Source organism: Ixodes scapularis, unplaced genomic scaffold (assembly GCF_016920785.2).
Source record: "Ixodes scapularis isolate PalLabHiFi unplaced genomic scaffold, ASM1692078v2 PGA_scaffold4__175_contigs__length_147842914, whole genome shotgun sequence".
NCBI lineage: Eukaryota > Metazoa > Arthropoda > Arachnida > Ixodida > Ixodidae > Ixodes > Ixodes scapularis.
In genome coordinates this window covers 102,867,736-102,885,217 of record NW_024609879.1, presented here as the reverse complement: position 1 = coordinate 102,885,217, position 17,482 = coordinate 102,867,736, and the positions used below count along the sequence as shown (strand labels likewise).

Sequence of the window (17,482 nt, the reverse complement as noted above, 5' to 3'; positions counted from 1 at the left end):
AATAAAGCTGGAAGGACACCATGTTTATTTAGTTGATTCTTTTTTAGTCCTCTCGGCTTCCTCTTACCACACATCGAAAGACGCTGACAGACGCTTGTATTGGACCGTGGCTCACGCATAATAGAACGCCGCTTTCATGGTCGCGTCTTTTGAACGTTGCAGAACGTTTTAGACGGGGGCGGAATAGCAGATGGACGGAGGCAAAAACGAGCGCCGACCAGCAGCATATCTCGCGGGCACTGCAGACGACGATAGACGGTGGTGAAATAGCAGACGGCGCCAGTGGCTGCCGCGCGGCTGCCCGCACGACTAGCGAGCGGCGTCAGACCCCAGACTAGAGCACTGGATGTCGCGAAAGGGAGACACTACACTGTTAGCAAAAATAACACGCCCAGACGTGTAAACCGTTGTCCCATAGCGGACACGTCGAAACGTGTTCATTTTACACGCAGCTATCTGTGTTTTTCGTCTACACATGAGGTGCTGTGTAAACTTCACACGCTACACCATGTCTGCCTTCAGCAAAACACGTTTCGAGCGTGTTCCTTATGAAACATGGCGGAAACGGCCGAGAACAGATGAGAGACGAGCCCAGCGAGCCGCGCGCCTTTCACCCGAATTGAAAGCACACAGGGCGCGTTAGTTCTCGTTCAATGTCTTTTATACACAGTAAAGTCTCCAAGCGGCGGACGTATACCTTCGTGCAAAGGTACGTACTGTACGTGCGTCGTCGGCGGTCGGCGGCGTCGGTAGCTTCAACGAGCCGCTGGACAAAAGAACGAATGCCGACCTCACATGGATAAATAACTTGAGCAAACTATTTAAAATCGGGCGGTAACTTGCGCCACCTATCGAGATTTCTAGCAGCCTGTATTTAAAAAAAAAGACGAGTCTGTTAACACTGCGAACGACCACGACTAGAGAGCAACCCTACATACAACGCAGGCAAACCAGTACCACATGCTACACAGCACCGACATGTACACAAACACAACGACGACACTACGCCCGACACTTCCTACTCTTTTTTTTTTTCTTTATTGAACCGACACTTCCTACTCGATATCCATTTCTCCCCGCGGCGCATATAAGCTTGACATGGGCGGGTGAGCTCTTTGGTCGCTGACCGTTACAGATTTATAGACGAATACACAAAACACGGCGCAATGGACAGCCGTGTGTTAGAACTGTTTGCATTTAAGAAGTATGGAGGCAAAATCTATAATGTTAGTCCGTTGCAATAAATAACGATACGTTAACAATAAATCTGAAACCGGTCATGAAAAAGTTCAAATTTTTGTTATTTTCTTGCTTGACCAGTGATATGAGCATTCCGACTAGCTTGAATCAGATAGGAAAACAAATTATTGGGATTTTGTCATTACGTATACAATAACAAATGAAAATGGTCCTTCCGCAAAGCATTTTTTATATATTTTTGTGAAGGACATCTGCCCAACACTTCACTTCCGCTAGTTGCAGTACGGGAGCAGACACCTTCACTTTAGGGGCGTTTTGATGCAGTTTGTTGTCGTATGTCGTGTCGGTGTCGAGTGGAGCGGTGGGGCTCGGGAGTTTGTGACCGGTGTTATTCGTAAACACTGGTGTGATGCGCTGATGCGTCTTCTTTTTTATACTGCCACCACCCCGAACTTTGAAGATACACGGGCCCGTAGCACTGCATTATGCTGAATCGCGAGCTCCTTCTCTGTTGACGTCGCTTTCCTGGTACCAATCGTGGATACTGGAAGTGTTTAAACAGTGTGCGCCGTCTCGCCTACATCCCCGGTGACGTACTCGACCTGTTGAAACTTATTGCTTCCGTCATTTTGGAGTACGCAAGGCAGTTATCTCGTTGGTGTGGTTTCGGTTATAAAAGCAAGGCAAAACGTTCGTAGTTCCCGCCCTCAGTACACGTTGGACATCTTCCACACTTTGACACCGGATAACTAAATGAACGAGGATTTACATTCACTTCCCAGGTTACTTTCGCCCTTCCTCACCGTTGAGCAGAAGAATGAGCTGGCGACAAGCCGCGGATGAAAGGCTTGAGCATCAACAGCCCAAGCGCACTCGGTGCCGATGCGGGCGACGCGGGTTTCTGTCAACCGGGAGGCCAGCACAAACCGTGACCATTCCAGCTCTCCGTCATGACACGGTGTTGCAGAGAGCAGGATAAAATACAGCTACAGGGATCACCGAAGCAAACGCACTGCTATCGTAAATCTTGGCTTGTGATTGCGCCTTTGTAGTAGATTCTTTTATTCGTTTTGCTGGAGAGACGCAAACGACGGGCATAAAAAAATCGCTTGCATATTCGGCATACCTCACAAAAGCATTTACCCCGTCACCTTGGGAAAAGCGCGAAACACGGAGTCCGCACCGTCCTAAGCTTCCAGTTTTTTAACTGCTTTAGAGCAGTTTGTACCTGCTAGTAGATATGCCTACTGAAACTGAAACAGGGCAGTAAAAGAGAGAAAGAGACAAAGTTGGGAAAGCTTGCTCGCTCTCCAATTTCTTAACTCTCAAGTGATTGTACCATAATAAATGCACCAACGCCTCTTCCCCAAATAAAGAAAAAGCACTACGTTCACTACGTAAACAATGGTCTCAGTACATGCATCTGTGGGCAGGTAGGAAACCTTGCCCTAATTTATTCACGTCGCATGATTGGCACAACAAACTCGTTGCAGGACCGAATTATCTACTCGAGCGGTGTACGTCGCAGTGCAAACGCAGTACAACACGAAGCATAAAAACGGCAGATCTAAGACAACAATCCGGAGTCCATTATTCAATTAAAACGACGTAATTTTGTTGAAAACGCCCGCTGCTTCTTACTCACGGTATGTGTCGGGATATCTTCACACTTTGAAACGGAACGAAGGAAGATTTACTTTTAAAACCGCTCGCTGCGTCCTCTCGGACCAGCTGGACCGGACCAGCTGACGACGACGGGACTGTACCCGTTGAACCTCCACCCCGCAACAAACAATTTGCGCTCCGTGTTAAAAGCGCGGTTCAAACAGACCCGGAATACAAAACACCGCACCACACACGACGAACGTTTCAGCTCTTTTCGCATCGCCCTGTTGCACCAAACCAGAACGAGATCGCCGAAGTCAACGCCGCGCTGTCGTGAACCTTGGCTTGTGGTTGCGCAATCGTGGACCCTGTGACCCCCTTCGCTTTCAAAGCACACACGACGATTACGAATGGTACTTTCCGTCTTCCGGGAACATCACAGGGGCACTTCTCCGGTCACGTCTTCACTATGTGCTCGCAAACTGCAAAGCTCTATGCGAAGCTTCTCGCGTCCCATCAAACCAAAACAATAGCGGCGCCATGCGTGCTTGCCATACTTGCCAGATTTTCTCCGGTCAAACAAAAACAAACAAAAGCCAACCGGCTCTTGCTTCCAGCGTACATCGGCGTTGCGCTTGCGCCGTGGCCAGATCGCTTGCAGTTGAAGCAAAAACGAAACCAAGTGCAATGTCACGTGTTCACATCGAGGACACGCTTTTTATATCCATTTTAACTGTTTGGTACGAATAATTAGACCCATGACTTTATTTTTGGTGTGTAAGAAACTATTATCAAGACCCCTAAGCTAAATACAAACATAGGCGACATGAGGGAAGCCGCATTGCCATCGACCAGAAGATGGCGGCGAGCACGGTAAGCGCGGGTTTCACCAACGTCCTGCGACATGGCGCAATTGCTTTTGGTGCATATCTGTCTACGAGACATGTTTCTTTCCGCGGCATTTGTCTCGACGGTCCTTTCTAAGTGTGTCCCCAAGCATTCCGGTGCTTCGATAGCCGGCAATGCCGCGGTCGTCGCCGGGGGCGATGCGTGTTATCGAGGTCGGCTGCACGGTTATGCGTGTATGACCGAACCAAAACACGTTTTTTACAACCTCGCATGATTTCTGAACGAATTATCCGTTACTGATCGTGTAAAATTATGGTAATTTGTGTAAATAGCGTGTTTTTCACCCCAAATACTCGCCAAATACACGGGACTTGCTAACAGTGTATAGAGTTCTTAGCATGTTCAGCCGAGCAGCCAAGCCAACCCAGTAGTAATGGGCGGGGGCACTGATCTGGTAAACGGGGCTTAAAGAGTGCCGTGACCTCCAACTAAATTTCGTCTAATGACGTAAATGTTGCTAAAAAATGTTCAGTGTAAAAAGTAAAGATAATAAATATTTTAATTATTTAATATTCCACATCATTGGGTTTTTAACTTTCCCTTTGTGATGCTAAAACATATTCTACAACGCTCAACGGGTGCGCTGGACGGAAGTGCAGTATTCAGGAAAGAACTTTCCTAATAGAGGGAAAGTCATTGAGGGCGTTGTCAAAGTTTCAGCCTTCCATCGTTCCAGCTTCATGCCCAGCTGTAGTGTACAGAAATAAGGTCGAAACTCACCCCGAGGTGCTTGTGAAGGTTGGCGGAAGAGGTCCTCCAGGCTGCGTATACTTTTTTTGCAGTGTCTGCAGCGAGCAGTGAATTTATCGCCACTCTATTTGACAAGGTCAAAGTGTAGTTCATAGCTGAACCACGTTCACTCATGACAGCCTTTCGTTTGAGCGATAACGGTTGATTACCATCCAACTTTTTCCTTCTTTCTTGTGACGTTCTCTTTTTCTTTTCTCAATCTAATTCCCCTTTCTCAGCTGATAGGAGAGAAAGATACCGATGAACAGACGGGGTCCATTACAATAATAGGGAGGGGTGCAGAAGGCTAAACCAACTGAATAAAGTGCAAAAGACCGTTAGTGCATACCAATCAAGGTAAGGGAAGGAGTGAACCAGAACAACAAAACGTCGTCTCGGAATGCGTATGGATTTTATTTTTAATTTCTTCTATGCAATGCAGATCAAAAGACTTGACCGTGGATCACGCGCTCACGGCCCCTGGGAAACGGCAAGTCGACCGGTAGAAACATCGTCTGTGGCCCCGGTTAGACTGTGCCTAGTGGCGGCGACTCGCTTTCGCAAAGAAAGCTATCGCCGCGTCTGCTCCGGCGCCAACGACAGAGGCTCTCGTTCGGCGTTAAACACTTCATCGTTAGGTGTCTACGCGTTGCGTGTTTCCTCGAGGTGGCTCTGTCACTTGGTGAAAGGGACACTGACACCCCCCCCCCCCCCCCCCCCCCAAATGTTTTTCCTTTTTTGTCAGGCGATTTATTATGGGGTCGGAATACTACAAAAATAATGTTTTGCTACGGAGTCGCGTATTTTTTTAATAAAGCCAAAAAACGCAACCGCTCAAAACCGAAACCGAAACTCCCGCATCGCACGGAGAAGGGGAGAGGATAGAGTGAGTGGGGCGGAAGTCACGTGGCTACACCCGACCGTGCGGATGTTTTTTTCTCCGCACGTAGCAGACGAATAGCGTTCGTTTGCCGTGCGATTCCTTTGCAGTTATGTTTGCTCCGCTCGCTGTTCTGTACTTCAAGATGAGTTGTTTTGTACATTTAAGTGTTGGCAATTAGTAGTGAATTCCCGTGATCGGCTCCGAAAAGAATACTCCCAAGATGTTGCGTGAAGAGTTGCCTCACATGTCCTGCATCTGAAAGTGGCATTGTGCGGCAGAGTGCACAAGTTCCCGAAAGATCAACAGGTCGGCATCAGAGGCTGACTGCAATTCCTGTAGAACAGTTACGCGAAGCTCGGAAAGCGGACGCTATCCGATTCATATGCTCCTTGCATTTCGTGTAAAGTGACTACATTGAGTTCGCAGGTGTCAAAAATGGAATCCCATACCATTTAGTTCAGCGACGTATCGTCCACAACAATTGTTTTTTCAGTGATTATTGTAAAAAGATAAATGTAAACATCGCAAAATGCTTGACAAAAAAAAAAAAAAAGAAGGTACCCACACCAGGGATCGAACCTGTGCCTACTCCGTGTGAAGAGGACGTCTTTCCACTGAGCTACTGAAGGATTTTTTTAGAGCGCAGCTCTTAGGGGCCCGTTCCCGGATTGAGCGGCGTCGCCGTCGCCGTCGGCGTAACCAAGGTCATCCCAAGGTCACTTGACCCCCAAGGTCATCCCAAGGTCACGTGACCCCAAGGTCACGTGACCCCTTTCCAAGTGTCACGTGACCCCAAGGTCACGTGACACGCAAGGTCACGTGACTCCCCAAGGTCACCCCAAGGTCACGTGACTCCTCCCCCAGGGTCACGTGACCCCCAAGGTCACGTGACACCAAAGTCACGTGGCTCCCCAAGTCATGTGACCCCCGGGGTCACGTGACCCCCGATGACGTCATCAGTGACGTCACTGACGACGTCACCGGCATCCGCATCGTCATCGTCATCATCACTGTTGATGTCATCGGCATCCGCATCGTCATTGTCATCATCACTGATGACGTCATCAGTGACGTCACTGAGGACGTCACTGGCATCCGCATCGCCATCGTCATCGTCACTGATGATGTCACCGGCATCCCCATCGTCATCGTCATCCTCGCCGATGTCGCCATCAGTGACGTCACTGATGACGTCACCGGCATCCGCATCGTCATCGTCATCATCACTGATGACGTCACCGGCATCCGCATCGTCATTGTCATCATCACTGACGACGTCATCAGTGACGTCACTGATGACGTCATCGGTATCCGCATCGTCATCGTTACTGATGACGTCATCGGCATTGGCATCGTCACGTGACCCCCCTAGGTCACGTGACTCCCACCCAAGGTCACTTGACCCCCTACCCCAGTACCCTTCCCTCCTCCTCCTCAAGAGCTGCGCTCTAATTCGGCGTTAGAGGGAGTTGTAAACGGCTTTCACTTTTAGAGCGCAGCTCTTAGGGGCCCGTTCCCGGCTTGAGCGGCGTCGGCGTCGGCGTAACCAAGGTCACCCCAAGGTCACGCGACCCTCCAAGGTCATCCCAAGGTCACGGGACCCCGAAGGTCACCCCAAGGTCACGTGACCCCCAGGTCACTAATGACCTCACCGGCATCCACATCATCATCGTCATAATCACTGATGACGTCATCAGTGACGTCAATGATGACGTCACCGGCATCCGCATAGTCATCGTCATCATCATGAATGACGTCATCAGTGACGTCACTGATGACGTCAGCGACATCCGCATCGTCATCGTCATCGCTGATGACGTCATCGGAGTCCGCATCGTCATCGTCACTGATGACGTCATCAGTGACATCACTGATGACATCATCGGCATCGTCACGTGACCCCCAAGGTCACGTGACCCCCCCAGGTCACTTCACCCCCCCCCCCCCCAGTAGCCTTTCCTCCTCCTCCTCAAGAGCTGCGCTCTAATTCGGTGTTACAGGGAGTTGTAAACGGCTTTCACTTTTTTTTCTTTATTTCATGGGAATACAGGACGAGAGGACACATCATAGGTTAACTCAGGCGAACATTGTGATCTAGAACACTTTGATATTCATTGAGCTAGAGAGCAGAGGCAACCAGTCGGGCAGAATTTCGCGACACTCGTATATACTTTTGATTTGGGCTACACACTGAATAAAATAAAAACTCACAGGTTTTGGTGCCTGAATGGTGTTCCTTACATTCATCCGAGATTTCCATGTACTATATAAACCCAAGAGCATAGTGAGATCATACGGCACAGTGTCTTCCGAAGAAACAGGCAGGAAACGTATTGAATGCGGTGAAATGTTAAGGTCTTTTTTCAACGTGCGCTGCAGGACATCCCAGAAGAAAATTGCGTCCCAGCAGTCATTAAAAACATGTTCTATAGTTTCTGGTGTTTTGCACAGTAGAGAATTCACTGTCCATGGGACGAACACCCCTTTCTCATTTAGCCATACTTTGGTCGGTAGTACAAAACAGTGCAACTTAAAAAAGAAAGTTTTGGCCGTTGGAGGGATTCCGATCTTTTTTACGCGACATAATACATCTCGACCAGGGCAGTCTTCATAGATCGCACGATAGATTGGTGTTGGGAAAAGGACATCCACAAGGTCTCTATATAGTTTTTTTTCTTGAAACGGTTCCGAGATAATCCCTAGAAAATCTGACACTTAAGAAGTTGAAGGCGTCCACAACTTCTTTATGGTACCCCACTAACCTTGCGGTTCGGCCTCCCACAGATGATACCAAAAATGATGGGAGGTGGGATGCCTGTGTTGCTTGAATCATTTTACGAACGAAAGGAGTCTCTTGATCTCTGAAAAAAAAGAAATCTTGAAACCAATTGGCGGATAAACAGATGCGACAGGCCGATGCCACCTTCTAGAATGCGCCGGAAAAGGTTGTCCCGTCGCATGGGCAACCAGGTGGGTTTACATATACAAAACACAGCAAATATTCTGTGAATTTTTTTTTTATGTTGCGTCTTGCACAGTGCAGTACTTGCAGAACATACCAGAGTTTGGCTTCAAGAAAAACGTTGCAGACTGTCGACCTTGTGAAGATCGACACATCTCGGTGAGACCAGCGCATAGCGCGTTGTTCCAGGTTGATCGCCACATCCGACCAGCAGGCCGAGCTGTTTCTGATCTGCTGCCGAAGCACTCCAAGGTATTCACAGGGCGTACAGATCCATTCGATACCCTAGTATTCAGAGGGCGTCGTTGCCCAGGGTCCGTGCCAAAACCCTCTGCATTTCTGCAGGTTCACTGCCGCACCAGTTGCCGCACAGAAATTGCGCGTGAGCGCTACAGCGTGAATGACACTTGCTTTGTCCCTGCAGATGTAGGCAATGTCGTCTGCGTATGCCAAAACTTTGGTTTCTACACCGCGCAAGGCGTAACCTTTCACCCTCTCGCTTTTGATGATACTCTGACACAGCGGCTCTAAGTATAGAGCAAAAAGTAGAGGGGATAAAGGGCATCCCTGTCGCACTGACGACTCAACAGCTATGCTTTCCAAGACATTATTATTAAGTATTAGGCTGGTGTGACAATTAGTATACGACATCTTAACGCCCTGTAAAATTATTTCCCCAGCACCAACCTGTTCCAGAATCTTGAAAAGCACATTATGTTGAACCCGGTCAAGCGCCTTCGCCAGGTCTATTTGGAGCACCGCGACCTGACTGCCTTCAATGGACACAGATTCCAAAATGCTACGGGCTACGTGAATGTTACTTTGTATTGCTCTTCCCCTAATTCCACATGTTTGGTGGTCCTTTACTAAGTCAGTGATTACCCGCTGTAACCGAGTTGTCAAAATTTTAGCCCAAATCGTATAATCTACGTTACAGATTGCATGGAATAGGTCGATGACCACCGACGTGGCGGAGTTCGTTTTTGTCCTTACTCTTCGGAATTAAAACCATGCGAGTACGTAGAAAGGACGGGGGCAGCGCATTCGATTGGTATGCCTCTCGAAATAACACTGACAAAATTGGCAAATTACGTTTTTTATGCATCTTATAAAACTCAGAAATAATGCCGTCAAGGCCGGGAGTTTTTCCGTTAGAAAGGCCATCGACTGCATTTTCTATTTCTGCTAGACTAATCGGGTCTTCAAGATCCTTTATTTGTTGTTCGTTTAGACGCGGGAGCAGGGATGTCAGCCTGATGAGGCATTTGGTGTCTTTTATATCTTCGCTTTTCCCAAAGAGTGAACGGTAGTGTTCGACGAACACGCGCTGAATCTCCTGTTTATCTGTAACTATTTTATTGTTATGCTCTATTTCTAAAATTTCCTTCGTCATGGCGTGGCGTTTTTCGTTTCCCATTGCTTTTTATAAGTTGCTCTCCGAGGAGACATCTTTCAGCTCGGGAGCGCACGTCCGCGCCTTGATATCGCTCTTGATATATGCTGTCTAACTGAGCCTTTACATAGCTTATATCTTTCGCTCCCTGTCCTGGGTTTATACATTCAAGCTCGAGCAAAAGACGCAAAACATTCAGTAGCTTTTTTTCTTCTTCTTTATGCTCATGGCAACTAATTATTGTTGGTCTTTCTATTGCCAGTTGCTTCAATTCTTCTTTGAAGCGCTCCCACGCCGCACTAACGGGCTGCTTCTGGCTAGCTACTTGTTTAAGCAGTTGTCTCATGTCTGTTGTAAACGTTTCATCTTTAAGCAGCTGAGAATTAAGCTTCCATAGCTTCCAATTGATGCGCTTCGGTTTTCGAAATGTCTGGCCTATTCTTATGGCGACCATGCAGTGATCTGTAAAATAAACCGATTGTACAGCGTAACTGTTTAATTCGTTCATGAGTTCTAAAGAACAATAAATCCTATCCAGACGGGCGTGTGATGCTTGCTGGAAATGTGTAAAATAAATGGTGCGTTCTCGCGAATGAAATTCCGCCACGTCAGTCAAATCGCACTCTTCAATTATGTCAAGTAACAAATGTTCGCTTTTGTCGAGGCGCGTTCTAGTGGGAATCCTGTCTTCAGTTTTCCCGACACAGTCAAAGTCACCAAGCATGATGACTTCCGATCTCAAAGTGGATGGGAACGTAAGTTGTTAAAAAAAGTAACTCGATCGCTGACGCCGTTAGGGGCATAGACGCAAACCACCCTCCGCTCTGTATTTGAGACGGTAAAATCACACATGACAAATCTGTCAGAAAGGTTGCTTGTTACCGTAAATGGAACAGTTCAACGGACTTTTTAATTAACAAAAAACGTAATGCCTGCTTCACCTGCTCTTCACTCGGTAATTTTGTTTCTTGAATCGCCAAAAAGTCAATTTCCCTGTCCTCAAGTAAACAATGCAACTGGTATTGCTTTTTCCTGGAACTAAACCCTCTAACATTTAGAGTGGCAAAGCCAAAACTCCGGGCCGTTTTGTTTTAAGGGGGGTGTGATTCCTGAGCCTGCCAAACAGGTTGTTTCACAGGAATAAGACGTTTACATGCGGTGGTGGCGGGAACTAAAACTTGCTTTCTCTTGGCTTCATTCCCTTTCTTCGGTGCATTGGCGTCGGGAGCAGAGGTGTCCATTTGGTCACAGTCACGGCGGTCCTCCCTGTTGGGCCGCGCACTACTATCCTTAGGCAATGCTGCCTTCAGCTGTTGCTCTTTGCTGGTTGGACTGCTGCTAAAACTGGAGTCCTCCGCAGCTTTGGTGCCCTCGGCCCTCGAAGAACTGGCTGCAGCTGACTCAGCGTCCGGAGTGTTGCTAGTCGTCGCCGTGCTTTCTGGGGCTAGGGGTGTGCCCTCTGCTTGAGCAGTTGACGCAACTTCACCAGTCACGTCCACAACCTCAGAGACGTCCATGAAGTGTTCTTGGTTTTGTCCTCTTCACTGCTGCCCCGTAACGCAGAGGCTTACGTTGAACAGCACTCACTGCTCTCGTGACCGAATCTGTGACACTTAACACACTCCGGGGCGCGGCATTGCCTCCGAATGTAGCCTACTCTCTTACATCGCAAACACAGTGATGGTCTTCCAGGTACCAGCAGAAGTGACTGCACGCCATGCACCCTGAGCATATGGGGCAGCTCCGCAGAGGTCACGGCGTCGTGTAACGTCAACAAGACTTGTTTGTTTAGAGTCCGCATAGTTTCCATGCCCGGCACTCTCCACTTTTCTCTCGTGATGGTCCGCAGCTTGCCATATGGCTCGAGGGCTTCAGCGACCCGCCGGTCCTCCAAGTATGTTGGGAGCCAAAGCAGCTTCACCTTGATATCCTCGAATTCGGGTCGATCACGAGGCATGTTTTACCCTCAGGGTCAACATCCATGCGTGGCTCATTTGGTACTGGCCAAACGACACCACGTCGCAGCCATCGACGATTTCCTTGAGGCCGTTACGAAAGTCGACGGCTCTGTACGGTCTGCCAGCGAGGTCGGCATGCAGAAACACGGAATTCATGCACATCTTTCCGTCCGGAAAACGGGGGAGCAGAATACGATACTCATCGGTAACGCCGGTTGCGGCATCCGTGATTCCTCGGCTCACGGGAGCCGATAACGCGCTGTTATCAGGGCGCTGCATTTTCCGTCCGCTCTCGATGAAAGCCGGGAGCGAACTCCCTGAGCTACTGAAGGAACTGTTGAATGCGTAGTAATGAAGCAGGTCGGCTGTATGTCGGAAGTTTGCTGCCGATTTCCCTTCACTTCATACACTCCCGGCTTGAAGTCGGGCAGCACCACGCATATGCCACATTCGCACCTCGTAAAGAAACCGTACGCGTGCGTATTCAACTCGAAGTACGCACTTCGTGCTTGACGTTTGAGGGAGCGATGCCTTCAGCCATGAGAAGGGACGACGGCTCGGCGACGTTTTCGTGCAGTCGGCTTGCTGGTCGGGCGTGTCGTACGGGATGAATATTAGTTCTTTTGATCGGTCCAAAATTTCTCTTTCGAAGGAAGACAGATTTCGCCGGTACCGTGAACGACAGTTCCGAAGTAGAGGTCCTACGCCCGTCGTCCGCTGCCATCCGCTAGTCCCACGATACGCGAAACGACGCCATGTTGAGAATTATGCAGTGAAAGCACAGAATGCTTCCGGTTGTCTGTACTACCTTTTTTTTCAATCAACGGACTTGCAGCTTTTTGGAAGCCACAAAAAATGGGTTTCATATTTTCTTTTATTTTTAGTATTGACTGTGTGCCTTCAATAACCCACGACTTTGTTTAAATTTGGTGGTCGCGTCGAAACCTTTGAAAACGGCCCGTGACCACAAAAAAAAAGAGTGAGCGCGGCTCACACCGGCCAGTTCTCGACCGGCGGTTTCCGGGTGAAAAGAAAGCGAATTTCGAGCCGCAAATGCTGTTCTGGGTAGTTGGGCTCTCATATGTCACGTACAACTCAAAACCTCAGCGAGCATAAATACCCTGTCAGTGTCCCTTTAAAGAGGCGGCGGTGTTCGATGAGGCCGTCAAGGGTGGAGACGAGGCGAGAAGGTCACGCTCAAAGAGGTTGAAATAAAGCTAAAGCTAAATACGCTTTCACGCACGATGAAAATGGGAGAAACAGAAGTAGAAACACGTCTGCCCTCTGCGCCGGCACCTAGCTTTGACGAAAAAAAGTTTTGAGTTCTTGTTTTATGTTGTCGCGTCTAACGTAGGGCCCAGCCTCCGCACATGGTCGAGCCGGCTGTAGTGTTCACACAATAGGGTAATTGTTTTCGCGAAATATATTTGTATCTCTGTAAATACTTCTTAGTTACTTAAAAAAAGAAAGACATTTAAGTTATCGTTACAGTTACCTTAAAAAATGTATCGAGTTACAGTTAAAAGTTAAGAAAGTAACAAGTTACAGTATCGCGATACTATCTAAGACTGGACGCCCCCACAGAAAAAGACGTGCCGCTTCTTGGATTTTTTTACCGCTATTCGAAGCTCCGGCATTAATCCCTAACGTTCCAAAGGATTTTTACAATTGCTCATATTTGTGTAACGGCTTCGTTTTTTCTTTTTTTTTAAATCAATTTTAGGATTAGCTTACGTTTCATCCATTTGCACCGCCACCCGCATCGCCATTGTTGAAGATACCCCAGGAGATTACAGGATGATCGACATCGGAACGCACGAACTGGGACACTCGTAAGTTGACTTCAACGGTGTCTCTCAAACGGGATCCGCCGACACTTCAACCGCTCGAAGCGTGAAACCCTGCAACAAAAGAAACATGTTTTTTTCCTGGCTTGTGGGGGACATTTTGGTTGCGAACAGCTGTAGCATTTCCTTGACGTTTGACGATCAACACTCGTGTGAACACGCTTTCTCTTTACTTCAAAAGCATAACACCACAATTAAAAATAAAATGTAACACCGCTTCGCGGACACACAAGAAGTTTAGGGAAGTATTCAGTAATCTCCTCCCTTCTAACGTTTTAAACAAGGAATCTAGAGCGTTTTTCGCAAAGCAGTTGGGGGAGGCAATTGCTGCAGTCTGCGGAGCGCGGTTTACCAACTGCTTTGTCAGAAACACTTCAGATTTCTTAGAACGTACTCGCCTGTTTATCATGCATAGTACACATAGGCATAAAATTACACTCGTTTAGACCGGTGCCCTAACTGAAGGCTACTTTGAAAACAAACTTCGAAAGCTTTTTCTTTAGCGGCGTTCACAGCGGGATTGATGGAGAAAATAAAACCAGGTTTTTCGTCCCTCAGAAATAAAATACGCATTGCAGAGAGCTGAAATTCTGTCAAATAATGCCGCTAGCGGGGAGGTTAGGGTGCAAAAGTTTGAGAATAGGACGTTCCCTGGATCTTGAGATAAAAGTGAAAGACAACATCTATCTATGAGACGACGTTTACCTAAACCTAATTTCGTAAAAAAGAGAAATGTCGTTTGCTCCAGGGCATTAAGGGTTCAAAGGTTTTTATTGGCTGTGTAGAGAAAGACAGACGAAAAGCGACTACGTCTGACGCATTCCAAAATCGAACTGATCTCCTCGTTTTTATTTGCACGCGATCTTCTTCTTCTTTTCTCAGTGGCTATCGCCACATGGCCCCCCTTTGGAGACGGAGTCGTCCCAGTGAACTGTCCTGGAGTGTTTGATGCGGGTCGCGGGTGCTACTGTTGAGCTCGAGGTGGCTTGCACGCTGGAAAGATCAGTCGGCTGAGCGATCGTATCGCTCTCAACAAGTGCTGGCTTGAGGCGGTCAACGGACACGACCGTGTCGCGGCCATTAACTCGCAGCGTGAATGTTTTTTCGCCACGTGCCACGACGAGGTGGGGACCAGTGTAAGGTTGCTGGAGCGAACGGCGGACGCTGTCGACGCGCAAAAACACGTAACCACTGTTGTGCAGGTCGCGATGGAAGAAAGGAGGCTTGCTCTGGCGTGTCCGCGTCGGTGTAGCGCGCACGTCACCGAACAGACGGGCTAAGTCCTCCACGTAAGGCAATCCTGCAGTCATCGTAGGGCTGCCGTGGATCGGAGTAGTAGGGCTGACCAATTCAGCTGGGAGGCGCAGCGATGCTCCATAAACTAGATGTGATGCGGCACATCGGAGGTCTTCCTTTATGGCTGTGCGCAACCCTAGGAGGACGATGGGTAGAGACGTGGCCCATTTATCTGGTGTGGAGTGGGCCATGAGGGAGGCCTTGAGATGGCGATGGAACCGCTCAACCAAACCATTTGCCTGCGTGTGGTAGGCTGTGGTCTTCAAGTGAGCGATGCCAAGAATAGTTGTCAAGCTTCGGAAAAGGGCCGATTCGAATTGGCGTCCGCGATCGGTCACGATTTCGGCGGGAACCCCAAAGCGGGAGATCCAGGTGGACAGAAGCGCAGAGGCGACAGTCTCGGCAGTGATGTCTTTGATGGGACAAGCCTCCGGCCAGCGCGTGAACCTGTCGATGACGGTTAGGAGGTACTGGTAGCCCTGCGATGACGGTAGGGGTCCGATGAGGTCCACGTGAATGTTGGCAAAGCGCGTGTCGGGGAGTGCAAACTTTGCCAGAGGCGTGATGGTGTGCCGGGACACCTTACTCTGCTGCCAAGCAATGCATGCTCGTGCCCACGCGCGGACATCAGTGTTCATCCCAGGCCAGACAAATCGTTCCGCGATTAGATTTTGAGAAGCGCGGATGCCTGGGTGTGAGAGTGCATGAAGGTTGTTGAAGATCCGACGCCGAAGTGGTAAGGGCAGATAAGGCCGTTTCCGTCCGGTCGCCGGGTCGACGTCGCAAACGATGTTTGTGTCCAAGTCGGAGAAGTAAACGTCCTCAAGATGAAGAGAGGAGGTTGGGGAAGAGCGAAGGTTGCGGAGCTCTTCGTCACTCTCCTGTAGAGCAGGGAGTTGTCTAAGGTCACACCCGCGGTACTGAACTGCGGAGACGCGGCTGAGGGTGTCGGCGGGGATGTTGTGGACGCCCTTGATATGCTGAATGTCGGTAGAAAATTCAGCTAGGAACGCCAAGTGTCGCGTCTCTCTCGGAGAGTATGTGGCCTTAGATGATCTGAAGGCATTGGTTAGTGGCTTGTGATCTGTAAAGATCACAAACGATCGTCCTTCCAGGAAGAATCTGAAGTGCTTGATGGTAAGGTAAGCCGCGAGGAGTTCACGGCCGAAGGCACTATATCGTTGCTCGGTTGGTGTAAGTTTCTTGGAGAAGAAACCAAGCGGGAGCCACTCGTTCTTGATGCGTTGTTGCAGCACCCCTCCTACTGCGTATCCAGAAGCATCAACCATCACGCTCGTGGGGGCGTCGTGCTCTGGATGAACTAAGAGGTTAGCAGAAGCGAGACGCTCCTTGATGGTAGTGAAAGCGTTGTCTGCAGCGTCAGACCAGTCAACAGTGGCTTTTGTACCCTTCGTAGTTTGAAGGAGCGCTTCTAGGGGAAGCAATATTGCCGCGCAACCTGGGATGAACCGCCTGTAGTAATTCACCAGGCCCAGAAAACGGCGGAGCTGGCGGAGCGATTCTGGACGTGGGAAATCGGTGATCGCTTTCACCTTGTCGGGAAGAGGTCGGATGCCATTGGAGTCTACCACGTGGCCCAGGAATTCCAAGGACGGGACGCCGAACGCACATTTTTCTGCGTTGATGATCAGGCCATGTTCAGCGAAACGCTCGAATACTAGGCGCAGGTGGCGTAGATGTTCCTCCGGCGACGAGCTGGCGACAAGAACGTCATCGACGTAGGCGAAAACGAAAGGTAGTCCGCGGAGAATGGCGTTCTTGTCGCAAATTTTCCTCTGGTCAAAGTAGTCGGCTTCACCCCGGCACCAAGCCAAACGGGAGACAGGGTGGTGACTTTGAGCCAGAGCCACGCGTGAGGGAGTTTCAAGTTTCTTCTGTCCCGCCTGTTTCCAACTGTCAGTTAGTTTACGTCATTCAATTCTTCCTAGATAATTTCCACCAGTTTTCCGATCTCCTTTTTGTTATTAAAATGCATTTATCACTCAATCTTAACTGCAAACCCCAGCGCTGCGGCTAAATCTGTCGCTCCCTCCAGGAGGGCGGCAGCAAGCCCTCTGCACCTCAACACTACATGTTCTACTGTCTCGTCTCCCCCTTGGCATACGGAACACCGCTTATCTATTTCCTCATATTTTGCCCTTCATGCCCGAGTCTTCGATACTCCCGTTCTAGCCTCGAATAGCAACGAGCTTTCCCGTGAATTATCATACTAATGTTCTTTATTTATTTCCCGTTTTCATTCCCTTATACATAATTTAATCTGAGTTTCTTTGCATTCCTTCCTCCCACAACTTTCTCTCAGGGTGTGAGACATTTACTAAGCTATGAAGAGATTAGCCTACTGGTGATTCCCTATAACGGCATTACGTGGATTACGGGATTTATACCCGTAGAGCAAACTTGTCGAAGATAATATTTTTTTTTTCTGACCCCACACATTGAATGAAATACGCAAGGAGTTTCAGCTTTCTTCGATGCGTATTTCATTCATACGGGCCGAAAAACCGGATTTCATTTTCTTGATCAAACGTGATAGCTTAAATTTAATATGTAGTCACAATGTTTTGACGAGTCACAAATTAGACGATTTGAGAAACGCGTATAGTTTTACCCGCAACACGTATTGGACGTTGTAAAACTGAGAAAAACCAGTTACACGTTGTATCTAAAATCTGAAAC

General features: G+C 48.7%; 1 protein-coding gene across 1 annotated transcript in view; it reads left to right on the top strand.

Moving 5' to 3' along the window:
• LOC120842141 (venom metalloproteinase antarease-like TtrivMP_A) overlaps positions 1-17,482 on the top strand; it is a 61,413-nt gene that overhangs the window by 30,273 nt on the left and 13,658 nt on the right. The window contains exon 10 of the mRNA XM_040213169.1: positions 13,363-13,471. Within this exon, the coding sequence (XP_040069103.1) occupies positions 13,363-13,471 (109 nt within the window). The remainder of the gene's footprint in view (positions 1-13,362; positions 13,472-17,482) is intronic.